Source organism: Staurois parvus, unplaced genomic scaffold, assembly GCF_062004578.1.
Source record: "Staurois parvus isolate SC_StPar_1 unplaced genomic scaffold, SC_StPar_1.0 ptg002019l, whole genome shotgun sequence".
NCBI classification, from domain to species: domain Eukaryota; kingdom Metazoa; phylum Chordata; class Amphibia; order Anura; family Ranidae; genus Staurois; species Staurois parvus.
Genome location: NW_028319815.1, coordinates 287501 through 309452, shown reverse-complemented (window position 1 = coordinate 309452; position 21952 = coordinate 287501). Strand labels below are relative to the sequence as shown.

General features: G+C 45.1%; 1 protein-coding gene across 1 annotated transcript in view; it reads right to left on the bottom strand.

Annotated features, from left to right (window-relative positions):
- Positions 1–21952, bottom strand: part of LOC149433028 (IQ domain-containing protein H-like) — a gene marked incomplete at its 3' end in the record, with an annotated part of 143088 nt that overhangs the window by 97072 nt on the left and 24064 nt on the right. Inside the window, exon 5 of the mRNA XM_089664741.1 lies at positions 8115–8234. Within this exon, the coding sequence (XP_089520867.1) occupies positions 8115–8234 (120 nt within the window). The remainder of the gene's footprint in view (positions 1–8114; positions 8235–21952) is intronic.

The window sequence follows — 21952 nt, the reverse complement described above, 5'->3', positions numbered from 1 at the left end:
GAGTACAGAGTTCAGGGGTGTGCTACACAAAGATGCAGAGTTCAGGAGTGCGCTACACGCAGAGTGCAGAGTTCAGGAGTGCGCTACACGCAGAGTGCAGAGTTCAGGGGTGTGCTACACACAGAGTGCAGAGTTCAGGGGTGTGCTACACGTAGAGTGCTGAGTTCAGGGGTGCGCTACACGCAGAGTGCTGAGTTCAGGAGTGTGCTACATGCAGAGTGCTGAGTTCAGGAGTGTGCTACATGCAGAGTGCTGAGTTCAGGGGTGTGCTACACGTAGAGTGCTGAGTTCAGGGGTGCGCTACACGCAGAGTGCAGAGTTCAGGGGTGCGCTACACGCAGAGTGCTGAGTTCAGGAGTGTGCTACATGCAGAGTGCGGAGTTCAGGGGTGTGCTACATGCAGAGTGCGGAGTTCAGGGGTGTGCTACACGCAGAGTGCAGAGTTCAGGGGTGTGCTACACACAGAGTGCAGAGTTCAGGAGTGTGCTACATGCAGAGTGCGGAGTTCAGGAGTGTGCTACACACAGAGTGCAGAGTTCAGGGGTGTGCTACACAAAGATGCAGAGTTCAGGGGTGCGCTACATGCAGAGTGCGGAGTTCAGGGGTGTGCTACACGCAGAGTGCAGAGTTCAGGGGTGTGCTACACAAAGATGCAGAGTTCAGGAGTGCGCTACACGCAGAGTGCTGAGTTCAGGAGTGTGCTACACGCAGAGTGCTGAGTTCAGGAGTGTGCTACACGAAGAGTGCGGAGTTCAGGAGTGTGCTACATGCAGAGTGCGGAGTTCAGGGGTGTGCTACACGCAGAGTGCAGAGTTCAGGGGTGTGCTACACAAAGATGCAGAGTTCAGGAGTGCGCTACACGTAGAGTGCAGAGTTCAGGGGTGCGCTACACGCAGAGTGCATAGTTCAGGAGTGTGCTACACGTAGAGTGCTGAGTTCAGGAGTGTGCTACACGCAGAGTGCAGAGTTCAGGGGTGCGCTACATGCAAAGTGCTGAGTTCAGGAGTGTGCTACACGTAGAGTGCAGAGTTCAGGGGTGCGCTACATGCAAAGTGCAGAGTTCAGGGGTGCGCTAAACGCAGAGTGCATAGTTCAGGGGTGTGCTACACGTAGAATGCTGAGTTCAGGAGTGTGCTACACACAGAGTGCAGAGTTCAGGGGTGTGCTACACGCAGAGTGCAGAGTTCAGGGGTGTGCTACACACAGAGTGCAGAGTTCAGGGGTGTGCTACACGCAGAGTGCTGAGTTCAGGGGTGCGCTACACGCAGAGTGCTGAGTTCAGGAGTGTGCTACATGCAGAGTGCGGAGTTCAGGAGTGCGCTACACACAGAGTGCAGAGTTCAGGGGTGTGCTACACGCAGAGTGCAGAGTTCAGGGGTGTGCTACATGCAGAGTGCTGAGTTCAGGGGTGCGCTACACGCAGAGTGCTGAGTTCAGGAGTGCGCTACACACAGAGTGCAGAGTTCAGGAGTGCGCTACACGCAGAGTGCTGAGTTCAGGAGTGTGCTACATGCAGAGTGCGGAGTTCAGGAGTGTGCTACATGCAGAGTGCGGAGTTCAGGGGTGTGCTACACGCAGAGTGCAGAGTTCAGGGGTGTGCTACACAAAGATGCAGAGTTCAGGAGTGCGCTACACACAGAGTGCAGAGTTCAGGAGTGTGCTACATGCAGAGTGCGGAGTTCAGGAGTGTGCTACATGCAGAGTGCGGAGTTCAGGAGTGTGCTACATGCAGAGTGCGGAGTTCAGGGGTGTGCTACACGCAAAGTGCAGAGTTCAGGGGTGTGCTACACACAAAGATGCAGAGTTCAGGAGTGCGCTACACGCAGAGTGCTGAGTTCAGGAGTGTGCTACACGCAGAGTGCTGAGTTCAGGAGTGTGCTACATGCAGAGTGCGGAGTTCAGGGGTGTGCTACACGCAGAGTGCAGAGTTCAGGGGTGTGCTACACAAAGATGCAGAGTTCAGGAGTGTGCTACACACAAGTGCAGAGTTCAGGGGTGCGCTACATACATAGTGCAAAGTTTAGGGGTGCGCTACACACAAGTGCAAAGTTCAGGGGTGCGCTACACGCAGAGTGCAGAGTTCAGCGGTGAGCTACACAGAGTGCAGAGTTCAGGAGTGCGCTACACACAGAGTGCTGAGTTCAGGGGTGAGCTACACACAGAGTGCAGAGTTCAGGTGTATAGAGAGCAGAGTTCAGCCGTCTTCCACAGCAGCTACTAACCTCTACATTTCCCATCCACATCTCACTTTCAGCCCTCCTCAACTCTAACACACAACCCCGCTCCACTGCCCTCATCTTCTCCCCGCCTTAAAAACTCCGCTATCTTCCATGTGTCTTATTTTTGTTGCTGTATTAAGCTGAAGCACCCAGCCAACTCTAGTACTTTCCCAAGCAATGTAGGCGGCTCCGCCTCTCTCACTTTCAGGGTAACCATCTAGCATATCATGTGCATCTGAGCACCAGGGAAAAAAATGAAGATCACAGTGTGCAACCTACTATGCAATTCCCCTGTCCCGCCCATGACCGCACTGCACCCCAGGCACCTACATTTCACTTGTTTCCGTCCTGCACTCAGTGGAAGCCACTCAGGAGATCAGATCTGTGGGAGCCACTGGGAGACAAGCTGTCACTTGTAAACATAGAAGCCGGACTTCTGTGTATACAAGTGATAGCGATGGGCAGGATGCAGAGGGCCTGAGCTGGAGGTGGTGGAACTGAGTTCCTCCAGGTTCCAAGTGAAAAAAAGCCCTGTTTGTGCCAGTGCAAGGCCCTGCCATGCTTTGAGATTAGGAAACGGATGTAAAGATGACACAGGATTCTCAAAGCTTCTGTTTAAGAAGGTCCAGTGCGTTTATTGTGTTGACTGTTATCTGTGCTGTGAGTTTTCTTCAGGTTTGGTAGTTCTGGATCAGAGCCTGGAGTTGGAAGGTTCAAAGGTATCTTGGGTGGGATGGAACCCTCAATCCTGTGTCTGGACTTGTGTGAGTACAGAGGTGTTCAGGGTCGTTATAAGCCAGACCTGAGGAGAGCTCAGTTGCTGCCATTTGGAGACGGAGCCTAGTCAGCAGAGCTGAGAGTTCCTGCTAGAGACTGTATCCCTTGTGAGGGGGATTCCTTGCCCAAGGACTGGGGAAGTTAGGACAGCTTCGTGGGTCTGGGAGGCTGAGAAAGCTAATGCAACTAGCGGGTCCAGGGTGCTGGAAGGAATCTGGAAGTGTCTAGAGAGAGCAAGCTGGAGGGGCTGGAAAACCCTATCAGTGGCCTGGAGTGGGTCCGTACAGCAAGGCTCTATGATAAGAAGGTTGAGGAAGCCTGAGGAGTCCATGATCTAGGGGACCAAAGAGAGCAGTGGTGCTGCTAACAAAGAAGCCAGGTGGCTTGGCATTTTTCCAGTTGTTTGCTTTGTGAAGTTGAAACCCCTGCCTAGGCAACTTTGGATGGAACTTTACTTTTGTTTATTTAAAATCGGCTGCTGTGCCCTTAACCACTTCAAGTCCAGACACTTTCCCCCCCTTCCAGTCCGGACACTTTCCCCCCCCCTCCAGTCCGGACACTTTCCCCCCCCCTTCCAGTCCGGACACTTTCCCCCCCCTTCCAGTCCGGACACTTTCCCCCCCCTTCCAGTCCGGACACTTTCCCCCCCCTTCCAGTCCGGACACTTTCCCCCCCCCTTCCAGTCCGGACACTTTCCCCCCCCCTTCCTGTCCGGACACTTTCCCCCCCCCTTCCTGTCCGGACACTTTCCCCCCCCCTTCCTGTCCGGACACTTCCCCCCCCCCTTCCTGTCCGGACACTTCCCCCCCCTTCCAGTCCGGACACTTTCCCCCCCCCTTCCTGTCCGGACACTTTTCCCCCCCCTTCCTGTCCGGATACTTTTCCCCCCCCTTCCTGTCCGGACACTTTTCCCCCCCCTTCCTGTCCGGACGCTTTCCCCCCTTTCCAGTCCGGACGCTTTCCCCCCTTCCAGTCCGGACGCTTTCACCCCCTTCCAGTCCGGACGCTTTCACCCCCTTCCAGTCCGGACGCTTTCACCCCCTTCCAGTCCGGACGCTTTCACCCCCTTCCAGTCCGGACGCTTTCGCCCCCTTCCAGTCCGGACGCTTTCCCCCCCTTCCAGTCCGGACACTTTCCCCCCCTTCCAGTCCGGACACTTTCACCCCCTTCCAGTCCGGACACTTTCACCCCCTTCCAGTCCGGACACTTTCACCCCCTTCCTGTCCAGGCCAATTTTCAGCTTTCAGCTCTATCACACTTTGAATGACAATTGCGCGGTCATGCAACACTGTACTCATATGAATTTTTTAGCATTTTTTTGAGACAGATAAAGCTTTATTTTGCTGGTATTTATTCACCACTGGGATTTTTATTTTTTTGCTATGTAAATAAAAAAGTACAAAAATTTTGAAAAAAAGTTTCTTATACAATTTTGCAAATAAATAGTATTTCATCATAAATCTTGGCCAAAATTTATTCCGTTACCTTTTTAGTAAAAAACAAAAATAATCCAAATTAGTTTATAACCAAAAATTATAATTTTTAAACATTTGTTGTTACATTTTTATTTTTTTATATTATTATGTTTTTTTTTTTTTACATACTAGCACCATACCATGGTGACATTGTACTACTTGTGGGGAGTGATGATTTTTTTTTTTTTTTTTTTTACACTGATTGCTTTTACACCCATAAAGGCTGTAAAAGCAGGCATTTCTCCTTCTCTCTGGCTGCATTCTTGCAGCCATTGAGAACTACTGTGTGAGCTGTGATTGGTCACAGCTTGTTACATGATACAAGGCTGTTGTGAATATCCCTGTACCATGTGACCTCTGTGATCATTCACAGATTTCACACAAAGTAAGCAATGATGTCAGGAGTGACATCTTGCTTACTACTCCTCATGTGATCACTGATTGGCCAATCAGTGATCACATGATCGGGACCTCACACAGAGGTCCCGTACAGCGATCAGTGTTCTGCTGTGTCCGGAGGACACAGTGGGCACCAGATCGCAGTGCCGAGCGCTCCTAGGTAGCACGCACAATCCAAAATGGCAGGCGCTGTTTATGAACGGCAACCCGCCCCTGCACTGCCACCGTTTGGGCGTTTATATACATGGGCCGGAAGGGAAGTGGTTAAAAGTGGGATGCCATGCCGTTAAACTGAAGTTTGGACTGACATGTCCCACTAAAATGCATCTTCCACATTCAGCTAACCAACCCCCATATCACATATTATATTTTCAGTAAATAGTACACTACTGTAAAGGTAATTTTAGTGCATAGAAACACTGTATATTTTTTTAAATATAAAAGATGCGGTTTCATTGAGTAAATAGATACCCAACATGCCAAGCCTTAAAATTGCATTTGAGCCCACAAAGTGGTGATGACAAACATCAGTACCTAAAATTGTCGATAGGCAAGGCTTTAAAAGGCCCTTACCCCCGGTTCACACCTATGCGGCCGTGTGGGCCGCATTTTGCTCGGACACGAGAGCCCATTCATTTGAATGGACTCCTGTGCCCGTGACACGCAGGGAAAGAAGTCCCTGTACCAGTTCGGAAAAGCAGCCCATGCGGGAACCTCGGTTCCCAGTACGGTTGCGTTTCCCAGTGTTGGCGGCGTGCCATTAGAACTGCCCGCAGGTCTGCCATTCTCTGTGCAGGTGGTGCGGCTGCACGGATTTTTGTGGGGATCCGCAGCCGCACCACTCGCATAGATGTTGTCAGGGCTCCCAGGTGTGACCAGAGGTGTGTGACTGACGCAGGGAAACGCAGACTTCAGATATGTGATAAACAATATAATTTATTAACACTAACCATACAAACATAAACGCAGTGCAATACTAAAACATAATACAGTGCAAACAAACCAAACCAACCACCCACAGATAACAGTACATACAAGCAAGCGTCGTCAGGCAGGCCGGGTCAATATCAATAGGGCAGGTAGGTACAGGGGGAGCAAGCGGAGATGGGTCGGGATCACAGGCCAGGTTCAGCAGGTAGCTAGCAGCGTAGTACAGAGGGTCAGGCAGAGGGATGGTCAGGGTCACAAGCCAGGGATCAGAACAGGTAGCAAGCAGCGTGGTACAGAGGGTCAGGCAGAGGGATGGTCAGGAGCAAGCCGGGATCAGAGCAGGAGAAGTCAGCAGCGGTTCAGATCAGGCAGGGTCAGCAAAGGAACAGAAACAGGATGCAGGACAGATACAGGGCCCAGGACAAACACAACACCAAGACAGAGTCTGCAAGTCTGGCCATCCCTTAAATACACCAGTATCATCAGTTCCAGGTGTTAGCTGGCTGAAAGGTTGAGTCTCTGATTGCTGGGAGCACCCGCTGGCCAGCCCTGGTACTACAGATCAAAAGGCAGGTGAGTCCCACCATTGCTGGCCAGTCCATTCCTGACAGATGTGAACCGGGGGTCAATGTTATCAGCATAGATTTACCTATGAATGATGGCCCGAGAATTATTTCTTTCACTTCAGCATATGCAGTGATACTTAATATGTGCACCACAATTGTTGTTTTCATGCGTAGGCACACCCGCCTCATGTGTTTATGTTCGTATGCGCATGTATGTAGAGGCAGGAAGCTATCTTTTTTTTTTTTTTTAAAAAGTAGCACATGCACTAATTTGGTGCGATGCGATGACAGCTCATTCAAAATAAATGGACTCGCACTGCACAGAACTGCGTGTGAATCACACAGGAACCACACAGTGTTCCTGTGCAGTTCACATGCAGTTCCTACAGCAAATGGTCCCATAATATATTGTTACAAAACCCCCAGCAGTACAATCAGTCTGTATGTGCAGTAAAGCATTCTTGTTATACTCACTGTGGAACTTAAGGAGTTAATCCTCTGCATTGTGTAAATCCTGTCTTCTCTGGTCCTCCCCTTCTTCCAGTGTCTCCTAAATATCTTCTGATAGAACAGAGGCTGGAGGGGGGGGTTGGTAGTAAGTGGAACATGTTCTGTTGGTGTGTATTGCTGGAGAGGTTTTTATTGGGGGGGGGGGGGGTGGGAGTGCATGTGATCAGCACAGGTCCACTCAGCACTGTCCAGACAGAGAATCGGGGGTCATGCAGTGTCATAGGACCACCAGAGGAGAATGGAAACTCCTCCTACAAGTATTAACCAGTGTTCTGCTGGACACTGATAGAAGTCACAAGACTGCTATATACTGATGATGAGCAAAGGTATTTAGTAATTTATATTTACTAAAATAATTGCATTTCCATGTTCTGTGTACTGTGGGAGACCAGATATAGTGAATGCAGGGTCAGGGGAGAGTGGATATAGTGAATGCAGGGTCCACGGAGACCAGACATAGTGAATGCGGGGTCCGGGGAGAGCGGATATAGTGAATGCAGGGTCCGGGGAGAGCGGATATAGTGAATGCAGGGTCCGGGGAGAGCGGATATAGTGAATGCAGGGTCCGGGAAGAGCGGATATAGTGAATGCAGGGTCCGGGAAGAGCGGATATAGTGAATGCAGGGTCCGGGGAGAGCGGATATAGTGAATGCGGGGTCCGGGGAGAGCGGATATAGTGAATGCGGGGTCCGGGGAGAGCGGATATAGTGAATGCGGGGTCCGGGGAGAGCGGATATAGTGAATGCGGGGTCCGGGGAGAGCGGATATAGTGAATGCGGGGTCCGGGGAGAGCGGATATAGTGAATGCAGGGTCCGGGAAGAGCGGATATAGTGAATGCGGGGTCCGGGGAGAGCGGATATAGTGAATGCAGGGTCCGGGGAGAGCGGATATAGTGAATGCGGGGTCCGGGGAGAGCGGATATAGTGAATGCAGGGTCCTGGGAGAGCGGATATAGTGAATGCGGGGTCCGGGGAGAGCGGATATAGTGAATGCAGGGTCCGGGGAGAGCGGATATAGTGAATGCAGGGTCCAGGGAGAGCGGATATAGTGAATGTGGGGTCCGGGGAGAGCGGATATAGTGAATGCGGGGTCCGGGGAGACCGGATATAGTGAATGCAGGGTCCGGGGAGAGCGGATATAGTGAATGCAGGGTCCAGGGAGAGCGGATATAGTGCACGGTCCAGGGTTTAATAGCACTTTGGTGTAAAACAACATTTAGTAAAGCCGGCTGACTTACAGGCGCTTTTGGTTTGCAGCTGATCAGAGGCAGGCTGACTCCATAGTTCTGGCTGAGGAGGTCGCGATGGGCTGGCTTATCAGGATTACAGATGATTCGTGTAGTGAGGGCTCGCTTGTGCTGGAATAGAGATGGATTCATGATTATCACAGCATCACATATTATTTTCATGCACACTGTGGGCTCAGATACATATATACACAACGCACAGCATGCACACAACACAGCCACATGTCACCTCCAGGCAGACTGGCGGAGCCTCCAGCTAGATGAGTCTGTTCCAAAAAACGACAACGAAGGATTACTTTCCATCCTCATCCAGGTCAAGGGATACACAGGTGAAACTCAAAAAATTTGAATATTGTGCAAAAGTTCATTTATTTCAGTGCAGCAACTTAAAAGGTGAAACTAATATATGAGACTCATTCCATGCAAAGCAAGATAGTTCAAGCCGTGATTTGTCATCATTGTGATGATTATGGCTTACAGCTCATGAAAACCCCAAATCCACAATCTCAGAAAATGAGAATATTGTGAAAAGGTGGAATATTCTCGGCTTAAAGTGTCCCACTCTAATCAGATAATTCAGCCATAACACCTGCAAAGGGTTCCTGAGCCTTTAAATGGTCTCTCAGTCTGGTTCAGTAGGAATCACAATCATGGGAAAGACTGCTAACCTGACACCATCATTGACACCCTCCATAAGGAGGGAAAGCCTCAAAAGGTAATTGCAGAAGAAGTTGGATGTTCCCAAAGTGCTGTATCAAAGCACATTAATAGAAAGTTACGTGGAAGGGAAAAGTGTGGAAGAAAAAGGTGCACAAGCAGCAGGGATGACCGCAGCCTGGAGAGGATTGTCAGGAAAAGGTCATTCAAAAGTGTATGGGACTTTCACAAGGAGTGGACTGAGGCTGGAGTCAGTGCATCAAGAGCCACCAGAGATGGATCCTGGACATGGGCTTCAAATGTCGTATTCCTCTTGTCAAGCCGCTCCTGAACAACAAACAACGTCAGAAGCGTCTTACCTGGGCTAAAGAAAACCAGACCTGGTCTGCTGCTCAGTGGTCCAAAGTCCTCTTTTCTGAAGAGAGCAACTTTTGCATGTCATTTGGAAACCAAGGACCCCGAGTATGGAGGAAGAATGGAGAGGCCCAAGGACCCCGAGTATGGAGGAAGAATGGAGAGGCACAAGGACCCCGAGTATGGAGGAAGAATGGAAAGGCCCAAGGACCCCGAGTATGGAGGAAGAATGGAGAGGCCCAAGGACCCCGAGTATGGAGGAAGAATGGAGAGGCCCAAGGACCCCGAGTATGGAGGAAGAATGGAGAGGCCCAAGGACCCCGAGTATGGAGGAAGAATGGAGAGGCCCAAGGACCCCGAGTATGGAGGAAGAATGGAGAGGCCCAAGGACCCCGAGTATGGAGGAAGAATGGAGAGGCACAAGGACCCCGAGTATGGAGGAAGAATGGAGAGGCACAAGGACCCAGAGTATGGAGGAAGAATGGAGAGGCACAAGGACCCCGAGTATGGAGGAAGAATGGAGAGGCACAAGGACCCCGAGTATGGAGGAAGAATGGAGAGGCACAAGGACCCAGAGTATGGAGGAAGAATGGAGAGGCACAAGGACCCCGAGTATGGAGGAAGAATGGAGAGGCACACACTGCAAGATGCTTGAAGTCCAGTGTGAAGTTTCCACAGTCTGTGTTGATTTGGGGAGCCATGTCATCTGCTGGTGTTGGCCCACTGTGCTTCATTAAGTCCAGGGTCACCGCAGCCGTCTACCAGGAGATTTTGGAGCACTTCATGCTTCTTTCCGCAGATGAGCTTTATGGGGATGCGGACTTCATTTTCCAGCAGGACTTGGCACCTCCCACACTGCCAAAAGCACCAAAACCTGGTTCAATGACCGTGGGATTACTGTGCTTGATTGGCCAGCAAACTCGCCTGACCTGAACCCCATAGAGAATCTATGGGGCATTGCCAAGAGAAAGATAAGTGACATGAGACCGAACAATGCAGAAGAGCTGAAGGCCGCTATTGAAGCATCCTGGTCTTCCATAACACTTCAGCAGTGCCACAGGCTGATAGCTTCCATGCCACGCCGCATTGAGGCAGTAATTGCTGCAAAAGGGGCCCAAACCAAGTACTGAGTACATATGCAGCTTCTACTTTTCAGAGGTGCGATATTGTTCTATGTACAATCCGTGTTTTATTGATTGCATGGAATATTCTCATTTTCTGAGATTGTGGATTTGGGGTTTTCATGAGCTGTAAGCCATAATCATCACAATGATGACAAATCACGGCTTGAACTATCTTGCTTTGCATGTAATGAGTCTCATATATTAGTTTCACCTTTTAAGTCGCATTACGGGAATAAATGCACCATATTCTCATTTTTCGAGTTTCACCTGTATATGTACTGTGATCAGTGCCGGATCATCATATAGGCAGAGTAGGCACTGGCCTATGGGCCCCACACCATTTAACTTTTTTTTTGTTTTTGCACACATTTAAAAAATCATTTTAGGCCTGAAGATTGCATGAACCTCCACAACAGGATATATTTTCTGAAATCAGAGACCCTAGAAAATAAAACAGTGGTAGTTCCACATTTTGATGTCACGCGATATTACCGCAAAAGTCAAGGAAATGCAAAATTTCGGTAAAAAATAACACTAAAGTTAATTTTGGGGCATACAAATACAATAACTTCTCCAATTTTTTGGTATAATATAAAAGTCGCAACGAGTAAATAGATACCCAACACGTCGAACCTTACATTTGCGTGCGCCCGTGAAATGGCAAAATCTTCAGTATCCTAGATTTTCTATAAGTGATGCTTTAAAAGCCCCCTACAGGTCATCAGTGAGGAAATCTGGTGCTGGAACTATTGCTATCATTCCGACGTGCGCAGAGATATGCAACACGCCTATTGCAATTAACATTTTCATGCGTAGGGGACGCTGATGAATGTGTTTACATTTGTACATGCGGGGGCCTCAATTTTTCTCTGGGGGGGTAATTTTATGTTCTTAGATGTAACTGAAATTTTTTTTATAGTTTTTATCTTTTTTTTTCACTTAATTTAATTTTTAATCTCATAGGGGACAGAAATTTGTTAAATTCGTTTAGTTAAATTCGTTAAATTTATTCTGTTCAAAATTTGAATTTCGGAAAATGGTTCTATTCTAGTCTATTGGGTTTTTTTTTCTATTCTTTTCTATTTTAATTCTTTATGTTCTATTCTATTCTGTTTTACTCTATTCTTTTCTATTCCATTCTTTTTAAAATGCGGATTTTGGAAGGTGGCTATATTCTATTTTGTTCTATTCTATTTCAATTGTATTCTATTCTTTTAATTTCTATTGTATTCTTTTATTTTTTATTGGATTCTTTTCTATTCTTTTGTATTCTATTCTTTTATTTTTTATTGGATTCTTTTCTATTCTTTTGTATTCTATTCTTTTAATTTCTATTGTAATCTTTTCTATTCTTTTGTATTCTATTATATTCTTTTCTATTCTTTTGTATTCTATTCTTTTTATTTCTATTGTAATCTTTTCTATTCTTTTGTATTCTATTATATTCTTTTGTATTCTATTCTATTCTTTTCTTTTGTATTCAATTATATTCTTTTCTATTCTTTTATTTTCTATTCTATTCTATTTGATGTCCAAAGTCGCACGACAACTTGCACAAGTGTGAACGAAGCCTAATAGACCCTGGATGTCTTTTCTGTGCACCAATAAATTCAATTCCAGTGCAATGCGGCGCACGGTGGCCGGGACATAGACAGGGAGACTCTAATGCAGGCCATAGATGAGTCGAAAATCGGCCGATTTTTTGGCCGAAAAAAGAAATCGGACGATTTTTGCACTGTTAGTGGGTTAATTGGTCTGCCGTTTTTCTGGATTTTGGCACATTTTTTTTTATCGGTAATGTTGGAAAAAATTTTCACTGCAATGATGGGCAAATCGGCCGATCTTTTAAGCGATAAAAAATCTGCGCATGAGCTGTGACCTGCAAGAAGAAGCAAAAGAAGAAGAAAAAGTCTTACGGTTGCAACAATGTATCTATTTGTATCCAAATAAAAACATTTGTATCCGAAATGGATACAAATAGATACAATGTTGCAACCTCAAGACTTTTTCATGTCAAATATAATAGCGGAGCTCTCTGCAGGGACAGAAGTAATTAAATGCCGGCCGTAGATGGGATGAAAATCGGCCGTTTTTTTTTCACCAACGTCGTAACGTTGGCCTATTGAACGACCAATTTTTCGTTGTTTAAAAAAAAAAACGCCGGTTTCGACCCGTCTATGGCCTGCAGTAGTCACTGGTCACACCACTGCGATTTGTTATCTTTTTTTAGATTAATATAGTTTTTTTGCAATTTGCAGTGCGATTTCCACTCTATTCTATGGATGTGAGATTGCAACAAAACAAGAAAAAAGTAATGCGAGAACTACTTTAGAAATCACGCCGCAGCAAATCCCACATTACAACACCGACATTCACATTCATTAGATGTGATTTCAATTCCCAAATCGCATCTGAAATCGCAGCGGTATAAAAGGGCATTAAAGTGACGTTTTACACATCGCCCCTGGGTCAGCAAGAATATACACAGCCACCAGGAGTGCGTGTAACCCCACCCCCCTCCACGCTGTCAAGTCTGTATGAGGTACAGACCGGCAGTGAAAGGGTTAAGGGCCCTGTAACAACAGACCAACGTAACATCAATTTTAGACATTTGTAAATTCCTTTCGTTTCAATTCACTATATAAATAAATCGTTTAGATAGCCTCCCTAGCGGTCTGATTATGTCCATATTTCTGTGCTCAAAGCGGTACATTTTTTTGCATGCAAATATGTATTTTTTTTATTGTAGGCCTGTAATTCTTAGGAATAACTCACTGAAATCTGTCTGAACAAGAGTCTAGTAAACATCCCGGGTGCGATAAAATTTGAAACACGAAATCATAAATTATAATTTAATAAATAATCATAAAAAATAATATAATAATAATAAATTTAATTCAATAATATAATCAAACCAAAAACACTGAAATGTGAAATAGAGCGCCAAGTTCGCACATCGCTGAGCAAAGTCGCAGAATCGTTTTCAGTGTCTGATGAGGAATTTCCCCCACCAATCATTATCACTCAATTCTGCAAGTGGTTCTGATTTACTATCGCTGTTCTCTAGCCGGTCTAAAACCGCTTTTGACCTAAAGGGACGCTTTTTGGACGCCATGAACGTTTCTCAGTTTCCAGGCAGAAAGAACAGTAAAAATGCAGGCAGGGCGCCGGACAAAGCACTCGGGACAAAATGTATGTGAAATGGTTTGATACAGGAATGTTATACTATGTGATTTTAGTGGATTTAGTGAATGTCACTTTTTTACATTTTTAAATTTCCCGCCAGTTCCGGCCCCCGTATGTCCCGACGTCACAGGGAACGGAACCCGGAAGACAGATGCCGGCATCGGCCGGAGGACATGGTCGGGGACACTGCAGGGGGGACATCGCGGGAGCGGAGGACAAGGTAAGTGAAGAAGGGATCCAAGAGCAACGCTGCAGTGTATTCCCGAGTGAAACTCGGGGTTACCGCTTGTGGTGCTGAAACTTTACCCCGAGCTACACTCGGGAATCCCTCCAGGGGGGTTAAATGAGTTAAATTTGTTTTCGGAATTAGTTTAGATTCGTTGCGTTTATTCGTTTTTGAATTTGATTCAAATTTTCCGAATTTGGTTGAAATGAATTAAACTTGACTGAATCGAAAAGTATCGAATTTGAATTTATTCTATTCAAAGTTCAAATTTTGGAAGATGTTATATTCGTTCTATTTTATTCTATTGTATTTTTCTATTCTGTTCAATTCTTTTCTATTCTATTTTAATTTATTCTGTTCGAAATTTGAATTTCGGAAAATCGTTATATTCTATTATATTGGTTTTTTTTTCTATTCTTTTCTATTTTAATTATTTATGTTCTATTCTATTCTCTTTTACTATATTCTTTTCTATTCTATTCTTTTCGAAATGCGGATTTCGGAAGGTGGCTAAATTCTATTTTGTTCTGTTCTATTTCTACCTGTGCGGTTTTTATTTTTTGAGATTTAAAAAAAATATTGACAGACAATTCTGAGAAAAAAACAATATTTTTGACTTTTTTGCTATTAAACACATCCATTAAAAAATTTTAAAAATTAAATTTCATCATAAATTTACACAAAAATGTATTCTGCTCCGTGTCTTTGCTAAAAAAAAAATCCCAATATGTGTAAATTAATGGTTTTACATGAAAGTTATAGAGTTTACAAATGGCGGGAAAGATACTGGGATTTTTTTTTTAAATTTTTACTAGTAATGGCGGCGATCAGCGACTTATGGTGGGACTGCGGCGGGCATTCTGGCACTGGGGGGGAACTGACTTGGTGTCACTGACATGCCCAGTGACACCAATACAGTGATCAGCGTTAATAAAAAATGATGGCGGTTTTGTAATGTATTTTTAAAAGAAAATTTTATAAAATTTATAATTAAAAAAAAAAAAAAAAAAAAGGAATCTTCCAGTTGAAGTTAAAACTTCAACTTCCCCATTAACTGGAAAACATCCTCTGTACCACATTTATCCTAAGCAGTAGTGGTTTGGATTCAACTTCCGATCGATTTTTGTATGAAAATCAGACCTGAGAATAATTGGACGATTTTCACTCTGTTAGCGGGTCAATGGCATCGGCCGATTTTCGTGGTTCCTCCCCTTTTCGGTGATCGAGCATGTTGGAAAATTCGTGAAAAACGACCGATTTTTGACTCAATGATGGTCAAATCGAACGATCCTTTTTTCAAAAAGCATATGCGCATGAGCCGTGACCTGGAAGGAACAGAATTTTCGCCTGTTATATGACTCGGTCGGCCGATATTCAAAATCAATGATGGCACCATCGGATTACCGAGCGAACGACGTTTCCGATTTTCGTACGAAATTATGCATTATGCAGGCCATACATGGTTCGAATTCCGAACGATTTTCGTACGAAAATCGGACCTAAGGATAATCGGCCGATTTTTGCTCTGTTAGTAGGGCAATGGCACCGGCTGATTTTTGTGGTTTCTCCCCATTTCGTTTATCGGGCATGCTGGAAAATTTATGAAAAACTGCCGATTTTCAAAATCATTGGTGGCACCGTCGGATTACAGAACGAACGACGTTTCGATTTTCGTACGAAAAATCATTCGGAATTCGAACCATGTATGGCCTGCATTACTATAACTGAAGCACTCAGAATCAGGTGCAGCTGTGCATGGGAGCCAATCAACTTCTAACTTCAGCTTGTCAAATTAAGTTTTGGCAATAAGTGCCCGGTTACACTGGGTGCGATTTTCCCTGCGATTTTCCATGCCATGCGAGTTTCAAATCACATGGCAAGTCGCACCCTATTGTCCGCAATTAAAGCGGTCATATCGGTACGATTGCGACTTGGCCGGAGCCGCGCCGATTTCTAAAGTCGTGCATGCGCTACTTCAGGTGCGACTTGCATACACAGCTGTGTCTTGCAAGCCGCAGATGTCTTGCAAGTCGCACCTTGAGTCAGAATGAAAGTTTCACTGGAAGTCGCACGATTTCAAAGTTGGATCAGTGTGACCGGGGACTCACCCCCGGTTCACATCTGTGCGGGTGGTGCCGCTGCGGATCCGCATGAAAATCTGTGCAGCCGCACCACCCGCGCAGAGAACTGCAGACCCACGGGCGGGTGCCATTACTTCTAATGGCACGCCGCCCGCACTGGGAAACGTACTGTACTGGGAACCTCGGCTGCGTTTTCCAAAGTAGTGCAGAGACTTCTTTCCCTGCGTGTCCCGGGGCACAGGAGTCCATTCAAATGAATGGGCTCTCGTGCCCAAACAAAACATGGCCCGCACAGGTGTGAACCGGGGGGTAAAGCCTGGAAGCTGATTGGTTTCTATGCAGAGCTGCACCAGATTTTGCACTCTCCAGTTTTGATAAATCTCCCCGGCTGAGTCTATGGACATAGGTCAATGCATAAAGCGGCATTTGAAACAGAATATTAACCACTTCCTGCCCGGCCTATTGTAGAAAAACGGCCGAGTGGGAGTTTTGATATTCTGGGTGGATGTCAAATGACGGCTCCTGTGCTCTAGAAGCCACCCCTGCGGCTCAATCTGTCACCCTCTGTGTGCATCTGACACAGCGGTTAACAAAAATTTGTACCAGGCCGGCCCCAGTACCATGTGATCAGTGTGACCAATCACAGCGATCACATGACAATGGTGCACAACGGATGGCTTTCATTCATAGCCATGCTTTGTGTACTATTGTGATGATCTCTGTGATTGGTTATAGTGATCACATGGTACAGATAGGGCTAATCACAGTGCATCTGTACCATGTGATAGCTGCAAATAATCACATCTGTCACAATGGCATTGAAAGTATGCCATTCATAAAAATTATTGCTTATAACAGTGATCACTGTTATAAGCAATAATAGTGTACTCTCTCCAGAGTAGTACAGTGTCATTATGGTAACACTGCACTGCTCTGGTCACAGTATGTAAAAAAATTGTTAAAAAAAAAATGGTAAAAAATTTTTTTTTTTTTTTATAAATTAAAAAACCATTGTGATTTTTTTTTTTTTTACATACGATCTCCAGTCAGTATGCTTTATCACCACCACACCTGTCATATGACACTGTACTGCATAATGACAGTATGCAAAATAAAATAGGAAAAAAATGTATTTCATTTCTGATTTTCCCAAAAATTGTGACAAAAAAGTACATCTTAAAAAAACTTATCATGCCTCTTACTAAATACCTTGGGCTGTCTACTTTACAAAAAGGGGTCATTTGGGGGAGATTTGTACTGGCCTGACATTTTAGGGCCTCAAAAAATGAGATCGGCCATCAGTACATCAGGATGGATCGATTTTCAGATATACAGTGGAGCAAAAAAGTATTTAGTCCGCCACCAATTGTGCAAGTTCTCCCACTTACAAAGATGAGAGAGGCCTGTAATTGGCATCATAGGGAGACCTCAACTATGAGAGACAAAATGAGAAAACAAATCCAGACAATCACATTGGCTGATCTGGAAAGAATTTATTTGCAAATTATGGTGGAAAATAAGTATTTGGTCACCTACAAACAAGCAAGATTTCTGGCTCTCACAGACCTGGACCTTCTTCTTTAAGAGGCTCCTCTGTCCTGCACTCATTACCTGTATCAATGGCACCTGTTTGAACTTGTTATCAGTATAAAAGACACCTGTCCACAACCTCAAACAGTCACACTCCAAACTCCACTATGGTGAAGACCAAAGAGCTGTCGAAGGACACCAGAAACAAAATTGTAGACCTGCACCAGGCTGGGAAGACTGAATCTGCAATAGGCAAGCAGCTTGGTGTGAACAAATCAACTGTGGGAGCAATAATTAGAAAATGGAAGACATACAAGACCACTGATAATCTCCCTCGATCTGGGGCTCCACGCAAGATCTCACCCCGTGGGGTCAAAATGATCACAAGAATGGTGAGCAAAAATCCCAGGACCACACGGGGGGACCTAGTGAATGACCTGGAGAGAGCTGGGACCAACGTAACAAAGGCTACCATCAGTAACACACTACGCCGCCAGGGACTCAGATCCTGCAGTGCCAGACGTGTCCCCCTGCTTAAGCCAGTACATGTCCGGGCCCATCTGAAGTTTGCTAGAGAGCATTTGGATGATCCAGAAGAGGATTGGGGGAATGTCATATGGTCAGATGAAACCAAAATAGAACTGTTTGGTAGAAACACAACTCGTCGTGTTTGGAGGAGAGAGAATGCTGAGTTGCATCCAAAGAACACCATACCTACTGTGAAGCATGGGGGTGGCAACATCATGCTTTGGGGCTGTTTCTCTGCAAAGGGACCAGGACGACTGATCCATGTACAGGACAAAATGAATGGGGCCATGTATCGTGAGATTTTGAGTGCAAACCTCCTTCCATCAGCAAGGGCATTGAAGATGAAACGTGGCTGGGTCTTCCAACATGACAATGATCCCAAACATACCGCCCGGGCAATGAAGGAGTGGCTTCGTAAGAAGCATTTCAAGGTCCTGGAGTGGCCTAGCCAGTCTCCAGATCTCAACCCCATAGAAAAACTTTGGAGGGAGTTGAAAGTCCGTGTTGCCCAGCGACAGCCCCAAAACATCACTGCTCTAGAGGAGATCTGCATGGAGGATGGGCCAACATACCAGCAACAGTGTGTGCCAACCTTGTGAAGACTTCCAGGAAACGTCTGACCTCTGTCATTGCCAACAAAGGATATATAACAAAGTATTGACATGAACTTTTCATATTCACCAAATACTTATTTTTTCCACCATAATTTGCAAATAAATTCTTTCCAGATCAGCCAATGTGATTGTCTGGATTTGTTTTCTCATTTTGTCTCTCATAGTTGAGGTCTCCCTATGATGCCAATTACAGGCCTCTCTCATCTTTGTAAGTGGGAGAACTTGTACAATTGGTGGTGACTAAATACTTTTTTGCCCCACTGTATATCCCATAGTTTGTGGACTATAACTTTCCTACACACTAAATAATATACACCGATTTGGGTTATTTTCATCAAAGAAATGTAACAGAATACATTTTGGCCTAAAATTATGAAGAAAGATTATTTCTTTACAAAATTTTATAACAGAAACGAAGGAAAACACATTTTCCGTAACATTTTGGTATTTTTTCATTTGTATAGCAATTAATGGTGATTAAATACCAAAAAAAAAAAGCTCTGTATGTCTAAAAAAACCAAATACGAATGGTAATTAAATACCAAAAGAAAAAGCTCAATCTGCTTAATAAAAAGTTTTCAAAATTTAATTTGGATACAGTGTTGCATGACAATTGTCACTCAAAGTGTGACAGCGCTGAAATCTGAAAATTTACCTAGGCAGGAAGGGGTTAAAAGTGTCTGATTTTGAGGTGATTAAATGTTCAAAAATGGTGCTGTTTCTTGTTTGTTTTCTCCCTCTGTCCTCTCCTCCTGTTTAGTGCTAGTTAGTTCAGTCCTAGCTAGACCCTCCCCATTTCTTCCATGTTCCCTCAGTCAGTGTTAGTACTTTGTAGAGACAGGACTCAGGAAAGACATTGTCTTCCTACACTTCACAAAGACTGGAAATACATCCTCTGTACCAGCTTTTTCCAACCAGGGTGCCCAGGCACCCTGGGGTGCCTTGAGGTTTCTTCAGGGGTGCCTTGCCAAAATGTTTAAAAATTGCAAAAAACTTGTATACAAGCCAGTGGGTGTAAAAAGTCCGCCTTTAATTACACAAAGCCACAGGTTTTCCTTGTGCACCATTATGAACTTCTAGTCTCAGGTGTCCTGACAACCAATGACATCATCAGTTGATAAGGAGGATGTTGTCTGCCTGCACAGTATCCTAGTTTGACCCTCCACCGCCGCTCTCCATCAGTCCTGGGGTCACATTAGTTCAGTGATGAAGAAAAACTGAGGGAGAGGAGAAACACTGGAATACTAGTCAGTACCAGTGTGCAAAAGTGTATTTACTTTATGAGAATAAACCATTTCTAACGTTGGGTGTCCTGAGTGTGTGGATGTTGCTGCGTTAGAATAGTTTCTTACATTTTAGAATGGGGTGTCTCAAGACTGTCCATAATTTTAAAGGGTGCCTTGACTGGAAAAAAGGTTGAGAAACACTGCTCTGTACTGCAATTACAGTGCCTTGAAAAAAGTCTTCCTACCCCTTGAAATTTTCCAGATTTCGTCATGTTACAACCAAAAACTTCAATGTATTTTATTGGGATTTTATGTGATAGACCAACACAAAGTGGCACAGAATTGTGAAGTAGAAGGAAAATGAAAAATTGCCCATTTAAATAGCACTGTTCAATCCATCATTTGAAAATGGAAAGTGTACGGCACGATTGCAAACCTACCAAGACATGGCCGCCCACCTAAACTGACAGGCCGGGCAAGGAGAGCATTCATCAGAGAAGCAGCCAAGAGGCCCATGGGAACTCTGGAGGAGCTGGAGAGATCCACAGCTCAGGTGGGAGAATCTGTCCTCAGGACAACTATTAGTCGTCACTCCACAAATCTGGCCTTTATGGAAGATTGACAAGAAGAAAGCCATTGTTGGAGGAAAGCCATAAGAAGTCCTGTTTGCAGTTTGTGAGAAGCCATGTGGGGGACACAGCAAACATGTGGAAGAAGGGGCTCTGGTCAGAGGAGACCAAAATTGAACTTTTTGGCCTAAAAGCAAAACACTATGTGTGGCGGAAAACTAACACTGCACATCAGCCTGAACACACCATCCCCACCGTAAAAAATGGTGGTGGCAGAATCATGTGGTGGGGATGCTTTTCTTCATCAGGGACAGGGAAGCTGGTCAGAGTTGATGGGAAGATGGATGGAGCCAAATACAGGGCAATCTTAGAAGAAAACCTGTTAGAGTCTGCAAAAGACCTGAGACCGGGGCGGAGGTTCACCTTCCAGCAGGACAACGACCCGAAACATCCAGCCAGAGCTACAATGGAATGGTTCAGATCAAAGCATCTTCATGTGTTAGAATGGCCCAGTCACAGTCCAGACCCAAATCCAATGGAGAATCTGTGGCAAGACTTGAAAATTGTTGTTCCCAGACGCCCTCCATCCAATCTGACAGAGCTTGAGCAATTCTGCAAAGAAGAATGGGCAGAAATGTCCCTCTCTAGATGTGCAAAGAGACATCCCCAAAAAGACTTGCAGCTGGAATTGCAGCCAAAGGGGGTCCTACAAAGTATTAACTCCGGGGGGCTGAATACAAATGCTGCCACACTTTTCAGATATTTGTACAAAATGTTGAAAACCATTTCTCATTTTTCTTCCACTTCACAATTATGTTACACTTTGTGTCGGTCTATCACATCCAATCCCAATAAATACATTTATGTTTTTGGTTGTAACATGACAAAATGTGGAAAACTTCAAGGGGTATGAATACTTTTTCACGGTGCTGTAAATTGCGTTGAATTCAACTTCTGTGTCGTATTAATTATTATTATTATAGAGGATTTATGGCGCCAACAGTTTGCTCAGCACTTTACAATATAACGGGAGACAATACAGCAACAATACAGTTCAATACAAGAGGGTTAGGAGGGCCCTGATCCAGGGAGCTTACAATCTAAGAGTATTAATGAGTTAATCTGCCTGTGGATGCTACCAAGTCAGCAGGTGACCATACTATGCGGACAGAGTCCTCCCAGACAAACTGATGTGCAATATGTCAGAAATACTCCATAAAATGATCTGGTTAGGTTAGCAGGTAGCAAAATCCTTGTAGTAATGGCTTTATATTGTGCTTACCAGAACTACATACAAAATGCGCATTGTATGTATATAATCTGTAGAAGACATCAGGGTCTGGTCATTGGTGTGATGTCATCAGAACGCCTTAGCAGAATCCCAGAGATGATATTTAGTCACACTCCCGGTCCACCACAGGGGCTCACCAATAGGTCCACCGTCGCTCAGACACTAGATGTCGATCCACCTTAAAAAGGCTCGTATAATAACAAGCCAGGGAGGCAAAATGGTGCTAATAGTGTAATATAGCCTTTATTCAGTAAAGTTCCAAAAAAGTTCCAGATGAACACTCACATCAGAGTATAATATGCTAATGCTATAATATGGGAATCCCTCAATGCGACGCTGACCTTTTTGATGTTTGATGGATGTTCTGCATCATATTATACTCTGATGTGAGTGTTCATCTGGAACTTTTTTGGAACTTTACTGAATAAAGGCTATATTACACT